Source organism: Raphanus sativus, chromosome 9 (assembly GCF_000801105.2).
Source record: "Raphanus sativus cultivar WK10039 chromosome 9, ASM80110v3, whole genome shotgun sequence".
Taxonomy (NCBI): domain Eukaryota; kingdom Viridiplantae; phylum Streptophyta; class Magnoliopsida; order Brassicales; family Brassicaceae; genus Raphanus; species Raphanus sativus.
The window spans coordinates 16,712,578-16,723,247 of record NC_079519.1 but is presented as its reverse complement, the minus strand read 5'-3'; the positions used below and the strand labels follow the sequence as shown (position 1 = coordinate 16,723,247).

Sequence of the window (10,670 nt, the reverse complement as noted above, 5' to 3'; positions counted from 1 at the left end):
GTCGTAAAGCACTCGTGAATTTACTCAGTTTCTTATTTAACTGAATTTTTAAAATATATTTAAATAATAATTTAAATTATTTAATTTATTAATAAAATTATAATTTAAAATAAAAATCAATGCGAAAATATTTAATATATAAATAGGTTTTAAATAAGTTTTGAATTTATAATACAACAACCAAAAAAAAGAACTATGACTCGTTCATCGCGTCGTAGAATTCCGCGCTTCTCCTACGGACATCTGCCTCATCATGTGTGCCGGATCACTCGCCTGCAATGAGATTTTGTTGTCGCATGGTCCTCAACATCGACTCCCATTCCAGATTTGTGGCCGCTATAACGTCCGAGAAGCCCTCGAGTCCACCCATGCGAGCTGTGAACGCAGTTTTTCTCGAGGCCAACTCATTTTTTGTAGAGGCCAACTCGTTACGCAGGTCAGAGACTTCGTCATCCCCTCTCTGACCATAAGACGATATCGCTCTCGGAACATCGTTGACTGAACCAATCCCCAACATATGTCCCTTTTCCTAGGGGCAACCTTAGAAAACAAAAAATATATATTAAAATTAAATATTTAAAGTTAGATAAAATTAATAAAAAAAAGTTAAAAATTTACCACCTCGTAAATCCTATCCCCTTCAACTGTGGATAAGGTGACGGGTAATCCGTCGGTGGACTCCTGCGTCAGCTGGGTCTCACGCTCCTCAATCCGAGCCGTCACGTTGTTGAAGATTTGCTCAGACTTACCATCTAGAAATTGGCCATCCTTGTTCTTGCTCGTAAAGTTCCATAAGAGTTGGTAATCGTCCCAACTCTTTCACCTAAAAACATTTAAGAAAGTTGTCAGAAATTATATATAGAAAAAATAAAAATTTAAATATTTAATTACGTACCATTTCCAAACGGATGCCAGCGTGTGGTTTTTGGCCCGTAGAGTGTTGCATCGCCTTGTGGCCGTTGTCATCTACCGAGTTACGGGAGGCGGAGCAAGACTGGGCGACTTTCATGGCGTTGGGATCGTTCCAATAACAGATGAGGCCTGTTAGGGTATTTTCTGGTACAAGCGATTCGTGCCCAGCCTACGGAATGATAGGAGGAAGGAGATAAGTAGTCGTAGTGCATTCTCCTGCTTCAGTGGTTGATGAACCAAGAGATCCCGCTTTTAGGATACTACCATAAGGATATGGGCCAGTATATATCGTCAAGACCTTAGTTCCCGCAAGGGGTATTGGTCGTTAGGCAAGGGCTGCCTATCTGTGGTGAGGCCCGCATGGTCCATAATGAAGGACGCAAGGTCTTCATGATGTATGGTCGATGGTTCATGGTTCTGAAGGTTCCTTCCAGGTTCTAAGTCATGGAACCATGGGAGGAGTGGGGATTTATAGCTGCATCCTACAGTGAGGATTGCCTACGTACCCCTCAGAAGGGGATCAAGCCATTCGTAGTTCATATATTGGAGGCGCATAGCCTAGGTGGGCACATGGCCTTGTAGGCACGTGGCCTTGTGGAGGCGCGGAGCCTAATGAGGGCGCGGAGCCTGATGAAGGCACATGGCCTGATGGAGGCGCGGAGCCTGATGAAGGCACGTAGCCTTGGGATCACGTGGATCTAGGAGCACGTGGCTCTGTAGTTGATAGGAGTCATCTATTATAGAAGGCGCATGACCGGAATAGATGACGGGATCGTCGGGATGCTGCAGTGAGCATGTAACTTCGATATGCTTCATGGAGCATGGAGTGTCCCTGCCGATGGGCTGGAGATTATAGCCTGAGCCAATATATAGGGTTATAGACGTGCTGCCATGAACAGGGACGTCATCTTGTTGGTGATGATCGCAGGGATTCGTCCTCCATAGACATGTCGGTGGAAATAGTCTTTTAGATCAATTCATACCTTGGTAGCCGTCGAATTGACTATGGGGTTTATGTTCTCTGTAGATGGATGTCTTCCTCTACTGTGGTCGTGCAACAATGAGTATAGAGCCCCATATAGCTGATAGTAATCGTCGGGATCAACCTATTATAGGCGAATCCAAGTGGAAGGTCTTCTTGGTGTGAGATATTGACTTGGCGGCTGTAGAACTTGTGATCTCTGTGGAAGAACATGTTTACCCTTCTTTTAGGGTATATTAACCCTTTATTTATAATAGAAGTCATGCCTCCTCTCTAGTATTTGGAAATATTCACTTTATCATTGAATAATAAAATATTTCCTTTTTATTAAAGACGGATCCATGTGTTGGAATACTTCCTCTTTCTTCTGTTGGATTTAAGGAGATTCGACCATATTATGATAAATATGGATGTTTACCTTTATCTTGAAGTTTTCCTTTTTACTTAGAGGCAAGAGTAATTATCTGACCCGGAACCTTGAACCCAGACAGGGGTCGGGCCTAGACGGGGGTCAGACCTGGACAGGGGTCGGGCCTGGACAGGGGTCGGACCCTTGAAGCCGGAAGCTGGGGAAATCTCCTCATGGATTATTTTTCCCCAACAGTTTGCCCCTTATTTTCTGGCTTCATGTTTGAAGGCATGAAATAACATGTTTTCCGTCGTAGGACTTCGTGAGTCGCACCGGGGTGTCAGGCTTCTTGTGGTATTTGAGTAGTACATCAGCTTATTTGTCGGAGAAGGTGCTAAAGACCTAGCCGTAAGACTGTTCTACTGGTATTTGTTCAATGTGTGTCCAGATGGCCTGAAAGTATTTGCAGCCTGATTGGAGACGAATGGCCTGGAGATTGTAGGTAGATTTACAGATGTTCTTCAATGGGCATGCGTGCAAATGAGAATCCTGGTCTTGGAGTAGGAGAGAAATTTTCTGAGCAGTTGAGATACTTGGTCCAAAGGCTCGTGGTTCCTTCTTTCATGACCAGGATGGCTCGTCCATAGGTGAATCTACTGTTTTGGACATCGAAGGAGTACCCGAGATGCTTGTACTGCTCCTGGAACTAAACTCGACCTTGGTTCAGGTAGGACTTCAATTTGCATTTCTCGTGGACTCTTTGGTTTCATGAGTCGTGCGAAGGAATGTATGAGTCGGGATCCATGATTTCTGAGAAGGAAAGTCTCGGCAAGGATAGGAGAACGAAGAGGTTGAATATGACCCGGAGGCTAGAGCTGAGGATCCTAATTGTTGATTATGTTGGCCTTGCTTGCACCTTTTTGACCTTTTAAATGCAATAGTGGACTTTTATTCAGATATTGGCGCCGGTCCCTTTAATGCGTTCAGCATACTCGATGCTCCTCGAGGTTTCGATGCTGTAGCTGTAGCTTCCTGTCTTGTCTTAGGATTGTACCTTGACCTTTGGTAGGGGGACATTCAGCGAGTCCGTCTTGGTATTTGGAGATATCCTGTTGATCCTCCCTATCAGAGAAGATATCTTGGATATGTTGTTGGCGGCGAGCAGTAGTATCCGTGTTGCCCCCGGATATAGGCCATAATTAATGCAGGGATGACCTTGTGTCATGCTTTTCCTGGAACCTGGCGGATGCTGGGCGTATCTTTGAGGACATGATTTTTGTAATCTGGAAGTTGTATGAAGTCTCATCCGAGGATCTGGAGGCTATATGGATTTTTCGTCCAGGGATCTGGTGATTGGATGAAATTTTCCTCCAGGGACCCAAAGGCTGGGTGGAATTTCCGTCCAGGGACCCGAAGGCCGTAGGGTGAATCCCTTCTATAAACCGGGAGGGTTTAGATTAATAACCTAGAGGTTATCTTTGGACCCTAGGGTCTTGTAACCCGTAGGTTCCTTAGGACCCGTAGGTCTTATAACCGGAAGGTTCTTTAGGACCCTGAGGTCTTATAACCCGGAGGTTCTTGAACCGTGGAACCCGAAGGTTCTTCGGTTCCTTGAACCCTGAGGTCCCTTACCTAGGCCTGAACGCCATTTATTAAACCCGGGGGCTTGTTCATCGAAACCTGAGGTCCTTGAACACTGAGGTAATCTTTGAGACCAGATACTCTGATTAAACCCAATTGATACCTCCAACCCGGAGGTTGATACCTTGAACCAAAAGGTCCTTAGTAAACCCGAAGGTTGGTAGTTGGACCTATGGGTCCTTGAACCCGGAGGTTCTTATTAGACCCGAAGGTCATTCAGACTCGAAAGTCCTTGATCAACCCTTAGATGACCTTTCTTGAACCCTGAGGCTCTTTACAGACCCGAAGGCCGTCTCGAACCCGAAGGCTCTTTATAGGCCCTGAAGCCTTATCAAACCCGAAGGTTCTTTATAGGCTCTGAGGCCGTATCGAATCTGAAGATTCTAGACACTGAGGTCGTATTGAACCCGGAGGTTCTATACCCTGAGCCCTTATTGAATCCGAAGATTCTAGACCCTGGGGTCGTATTGAACCCGAAGGTTCTAGACCCTGAGGCCTTATTGAATCCAAAGATTCTAGACACTGAGGTCGTATTGAACTCGAAGGTTCTAGACCCTGAGGCCTTATTGAATCCGGAGATTCTAAACCCTGAGGTCGTATTGAACCTGGAGGTTCCAGACCCTGAGGCCTTATTGAATCCGAAGATTCTAGACCCTGAGGTATTATTGAACTCGGAGGTTCCATACCCTGAGGTCTTATTGAACCCGGAGGTTCCAGACCCTGAGGCCTTATTGAATCCGAAGATTCTAGACCCTGAGGTCGTATTGAACCCGAAGGTTCTAGACCCTGAGGCGTTATATATTGAATCCGGAGATTCTAGACCCTGAGGTCGTATTAAACCCGGAGGTTCCAGACCCTGAGGCCTTATTGAATCCGAAGATTCTAGACCCTGAGGTCGTATTGAACCCGAAGGTTCTAGACCCTGAGGCCTTATATATTGAATCCGGAGATTCTACACCATGAGGTCGTATTGAACCCGGAGGTTCCAGACCCTGAGGCCTTATTGAATCCGAAGATTCTAGACCCTGAGGTCGTATTGAACCCGTAGGTTCTAGACTCTGAGGCCTTATTGAATCCGGAGATTCTAGACCCTAAGGTCATATTGAACCCGGAGGTTCCAGACACTGAGGCCTTATTGAATTCAGAGATTTATGGGCTTGTATGCATTTTTGGGAGGCCATTTGATCGTACTCTGCTGCCCGTAGGCGAGCCACTCTCGATCATGTTATTGAGAAACCGCACTCTGCCACCCAGAGGTATATGCCACACTCATGAATCTCAATGCTGCACTCTACCTTTCTGTAGAAAAGGTCACTCTCAGACTTACTGTGGTCTGGCGTGGGCCTGCCCCGCAGAGCGACTTCACACCAGACACACTACCTTCCACGTCTGGATAGGTATTAAATTTTTCGTGCTTTAATCGGTTTTTTGCACATTTGCTCCCTGCATATCAGCCTTCAGCATCTGATTACAGTACTTTGCAGTGTACGTCATGCCCCCTGCGCGTATTCTAGCTCGTAGCGTCTTTAACGCGGGGTTTGGGTAGCACTAGTACGTGGTCCCCACGTAACTCTTGGCTATAGGCCTTTATGCAGGGCCCGTTGTGCAGACATCGTAATAGGGTTGATCAGACCCGTTCCATATCTGTCGTACACCTATGTGAGTAGCCTCACTAGCGTGGGGTTGGCTAAGATCTAAGGTCCCTTATGGCCTGATCCAACTAGTATGCCCCTTTAAGTACTTAAATATATAATAGTAGTAATAGTAATATAGAAAGCTTGATCCGGGGACCTTACTTTTAGAAATGATAGAATTTGAGGTGCAAGGCATTCCAGCAGTTGGGTTGGATATTGCCGTTGCTCTCTTGCAGCATATAGGCTCCTGCCCCTTGCACCTCAATTACCTTATAAGGGACCTCCCATCTGGGGGCAAGTTTTCCGGCTGACTTGTCCCTTGTGTGGTCGTAGACCTGGACAGGGGTCGGGCCTGGACAGGGGTCGGACCCTTGAAGCCGGAAGCTGGGGAAATCTCCTTATGGATTATTTTTCCCCAACAGTTTGCCCCTTATTTTCTGGCTTCATGTTTGAAGGCATGAAATAACATGTTTTCCGTCGTAGGACTTCGTGAGTCGCACCGGGGTGTCAGGCTTCTTGTGGTATTTGAGTAGTACATCAGCTTATTTGTCGGAGAAGGTGCTAAAGACCTAGCCGTAAGACTGTTCTACTGGTATTTGTTCAATGTGTGTCCAGATGGCCTGAAAGTATTTGCAGCCTGATTGGAGACGAATGGCCTGGAGATTGTAGGTAGATTTACAGATGTTCTTCAATGTGCATGCGTGCAAATGAGAATCCTGGTCTTGGAGTAGGAGAGAAATTTTCTGAGCAGTTGAGATACTTGGTCCAAAGGCTCGTGGTGCCTTCTTTCATGACCAGGATGGCTCGTCCATAGGTGAATCCACTGTCTTTGGACATCAAAGGAGTACCCGAGATGCTTGTACTGCTCCTGGAACTAAACTCGACCTTGGTTCAGGTAGGACTTCAATTTGCATTTCTCGTGGACTCTTTGGTTTCATAAGTCGTGCGAAGGAATGTATGAGTCGGGATCCATGATTTCTGAGAAGGAAAGTCTCGGCAAGGATAGGAGAACGAAGAGGTTGAATATGACCCGGAGGCTAGAGCTGAGGATCCTAATTGTTGATTATGTTGGCCTTGCTTGCACCTTTTTGACCTTTTAAATGCAATAGTGGACTTTTATTCAGATATTGGCGCCGGTCCCCTTAATGCGTTCAGCATACTCGATGCTCCTCGAGGTTTCGATGCTGTAGCTGTAGCTTCCTGCCTTGTCTTAGGATTGTACCTTGACCTTTGGTAGGGGGACATTCAGCGAGTCCGTCTTGGTATTTGGAGATGTCCTGTTGATCCTCCCTATCGGAGAAGATATCTTGGATATGTTGTTGGCGGCGAGCAGTAGTATCCGTGTTGCCCCCGGATATAGGCCATAATTAATGCAGGGATGACCTTGTGTCATGCTTTTCCTGGAACCTGGCGGATGCTGGGCGTATCTTTGAGGACATGATTTTTGTAATCTGGAAGTTGTATGAAGTCTCATCCGAGGATCTGGAGGCTATATGGATTTTTCGTCCAGGGATCTGGTGATTGGATGAAATTTTCCTCCATGGACCCAAAGGCTGGGTGTAATTTCCGTCCAGGGACCCGAAGGCCGTAGGGTGAATCCCTTCTATAAACCGGGAGGGTTTAGATTAATAACCTAGAGGTTATCTTTGGACCCTAGGGTCTTGTAACCCGTAGGTTCCTTAGGACCCGTAGGTCTTATAACCGGAAGGTTCTTTAGGACCCTGAGGTCTTATAACCCGGAGGATCTTGAACCGTGAAACCCGAAGGTTCTTCGGTTCCTTGAACCCTGAGGTCCCTTACCTAGGCCTGAAGGCCATTTATTAAACCCGGGGGCTTGTTCATCGAAACCTGAGGTCCTTGAACACTGAGGTAATCTTTGAGACCAGATACTCTGATTAAACCCAATTGATACCTCCAACCCGGAGGTTGATACCTTGAACCAAAAGGTCCTTAGTAAACCCGAAGGTTGGTCGTTGGGCCTATGGATCCTTGAACCCGGAGGTTCTTATTAGACCCGAAGGTCATTCAGACTCGAAAGTCCTTGATCAACCCTTAGATGACCTTTCTTGAACCCTGAGGCTCTTTACAGACCCGAAGGCCGTCTTGAACCCGAAGGCTCTTTATAGGCCCTGAGGCCTTATCAAACCCAAAGGTTCTTTATATGCTCTAAGGCCGTATCGAATCTGAAGATTCTAGACCCTGAGGTCGTATTGAACCCTGAGGTTCTATACCCTGAGGCCTTATTTAATCCGAAGATTCTAGACCCTGGGGTCGTATTGAACCTGAAGGTTCTAGACCCTGAGGCCTTATTGAATCCAGAGATTCTAGACACTGAGGTCGTATTGAACTCGAAGGTTCTAGACCGTGAGGCCTTATTGAATCCGGAGATTCTAAACCCTGAGGTCTTATTGAACCTGGAGGTTCCAGACCCTGAGGCCTTATTGAATCCGAAGATTCTAGACCCTGAGGTATTATTGAACTCGGAGGTTCCATACCCTGAGGTCTTATTGAACCCGGAGGTTCCAGACCCTGAGGCCTTATTGAACCCGAAGATTCTAGACCCTGAGGTCGTATTGAACCCGAAGGTTCTAGACCCTGAGGCCTTATGTATTGAATCCAGAGATTCTAGACCCTGAGGTCGTATTAAACCCGGAGGTTCTAGACCCTGAGGCCTTATTGAATCCGAAGATTCTAGACCCTGAGGTCGTATTGAACCCGAAGGTTCTAGACCCTGAGGCCTTATATATTGAATCCGGAGATTCTAGACCCTGAGGTTGTATTGAACCCGGAGGTTCCAGACCCTGAGGTTTTATTGAATCCGAAGATTCTAGACCCTAAGGTCGTATTGAACCCGTAGGTTCTAGACTCTGAGGCCTTATTGAATCTGGAGATTCTAGACCCTGAGGTCATATTGAACCTGGAGGTTCCAGACACTGAGGCCTTATTGAATTCGAAGATTTATGGGCTTGTATGCATTTTCGGGAGGCCATTTGATCGTACTCTGCTGCCCGTAGGCGAGCCACTCTAGATCATGTTATTGAGAAACCGCACTCTGCCACCCAGAGGTATAGGCCACTCTCATGAATCTCAATGCTGCACTCTACCTTTATGTAGAAAAGGTCACTCTCAGACTTACTGTGGTCTGGCGTGGGCCTGCCCCGCAGAGCGACTTCACACCAGACACACTACCTTCCACGTCTGGATAGGTATTAAATTTTTCGCGCTTTAACCGGTTTTTTGCACATTTGCTCCCTGCATATCAGCCTTCAACATCTGATTACAGTACTTTGTAGTGTACGTCATGCCCCCTGCGTGTATTGTAGCTCGTAGCGTCTTTAACGCGGGGTTTGGGTAGCACTAGTACGTGGTCCCCACGTAACTCTTGGCTATAGGCCTTTATGCAGGGCCCGTTGTGCAGACATCGTAATAGGGTTGATCAGACCCGTTCCATATCTGTCGTACACCTATGTGAGTAGCCTCACTAGTGTGGGGTTGGCTAAGATCTAAGGTCCCTTATGGCCTGATCCAACTAGTATCCCCCTTTAAGTACTTAAATATATAATAGTAGTAATAGTAATATAGAAAGCTTGATTCGGGGACCTTACTTTTAGAAATGATAGAATTTGAGGTGCAAGGCGTTCCAGCAGTTGGGTTGGATATTGCCGTTGCTGTCTTGCAGCTTATAGGCTCCTGCCCCTTGCACCTCAATTACCTTATAAGGGACCTCCCATCCGGGGGCAAGTTTTCCGGCTGACTTGTCCCTTGTGTGGTCGTAGACTCGCCTTAATACCCAGTCTCCTTTCTAGAAGGTTCTGGATCTGACCTTTTTTGTTGTACACCCAATATAGGGTTCTCCAGGATCGGAGGTCCCTTGGGGCCTGATCCAGCTAGTATGCCCCTTTATTTGTTCGTGGATGTTCCACTTCTATGCAACTGCATAGATTCGCTCCCTGTACAAACTCTGAGTTTGGATACAGTACTTTGCGATTGTACTTATGCCTCCTGCGTTATTGCAGGGACTGGCATGTTTCATACGAAGGTGTCCTGCATATTTTTCGGCACGTGGCCTTTATGCAGGACCCAGGACACGGGACGTGAGTTTTTTCAGTTCATGTTACCTGGTGTTAGGGATGAAAGCTGGTCGGAGTCGGAGCCAGAGCTACGGAGTGGGAGCCGGAGCCTCGGATTTGGAGTCGGAACTTCTTCACGTGAGAATTTGAATACCGGGGTCCTGTTCGGATTAATCTGAAGACCTGTGCTTTGCTTACTCCCAATATATTGCCCCTTATCTTTCGATTTCATGGGTGAGGTCGGGAGATAAAATGTTATCCTTGGTCAGCCGGAGTCGCTCTATCTCATGGGCCTTGTCGTGAGTAGGACGTCCCTTCTCCAATGCCCCTTTTCCAATGTTCTTCTTAGGCCTGGGTCCTGTTTGAACCTGGGGGAAAGTCGTCTTTCCTGAACCAGAACAGGGTCTATAGTAGGTATCCGTAGGTGCTGGACTTGTGTAGAGATGATATCGCAGGGTTCGGGACCTTGATCTTTTATATTTCAGGCCCCATGTAGATCTCTCTCAGTGAGGTAGGGTTTGATGGAGATGGACTTGCTGACGCTTTAGTGAGCGTTGACGTTTATCTGCTGGATGCAGGGTCCTCAGACTTGTAGCAAGACCTTAAAGGAATGAAGATCTTATTCGCTCATTTCTAGGGATGACGAGTGATATCACTCAAATTATCCTAAGGAGTGAATTACTCTCATCAAAAGAGGTCAAGTTATAGTACTTAGGGATTGAATCCACAAGGAGCTAAGGCACACACTACATCTAATAGTTATGATTAAGTTAGGCTAACAGTAAATAGATTATAAGCAGTAAATAAAATAGAGAATATATTAAATTGCAAGGGCGAACAAGGTAGTTGTTCTAATGTAACCAAGAGTTGTTGATGGAATGATGGTAGCTAAATCTAGGGCTTCTATTCAGGTATTGGGGATTATAATGTTTATAGATGCCTAACAAGTTGTTTGCATGATATTATAGAACTCAGCCGCTTAACAATCAGTGATCTCTCACTGGTTAAATAATCTAGATCTTGGCCTCAACTGTCGTATGTTGACACAGAAAAAGAGTCGATCGATATCCTTTAGAGATATC

The 10,670-nt window shown here is 46.3% G+C and overlaps 1 protein-coding gene across 1 annotated transcript; it reads left to right on the top strand.

The window, feature by feature from the left end:
• The first annotated feature begins 1,675 nt into the window (after positions 1 to 1,675).
• On the top strand, positions 1,676 to 8,154 carry LOC130500117 (protein PELPK1-like). The gene is made up of 4 exons (XM_056994829.1): positions 1,676 to 1,708; positions 1,940 to 2,044; positions 4,265 to 4,660; positions 7,708 to 8,154. The coding sequence occupies exons 1-4, from the start codon at positions 1,676 to 1,678 to the stop codon at positions 8,152 to 8,154; spliced, it is 981 nt and encodes a 326-aa protein (XP_056850809.1).
• Positions 8,155 to 10,670: the final 2,516 nt, after the last annotated feature.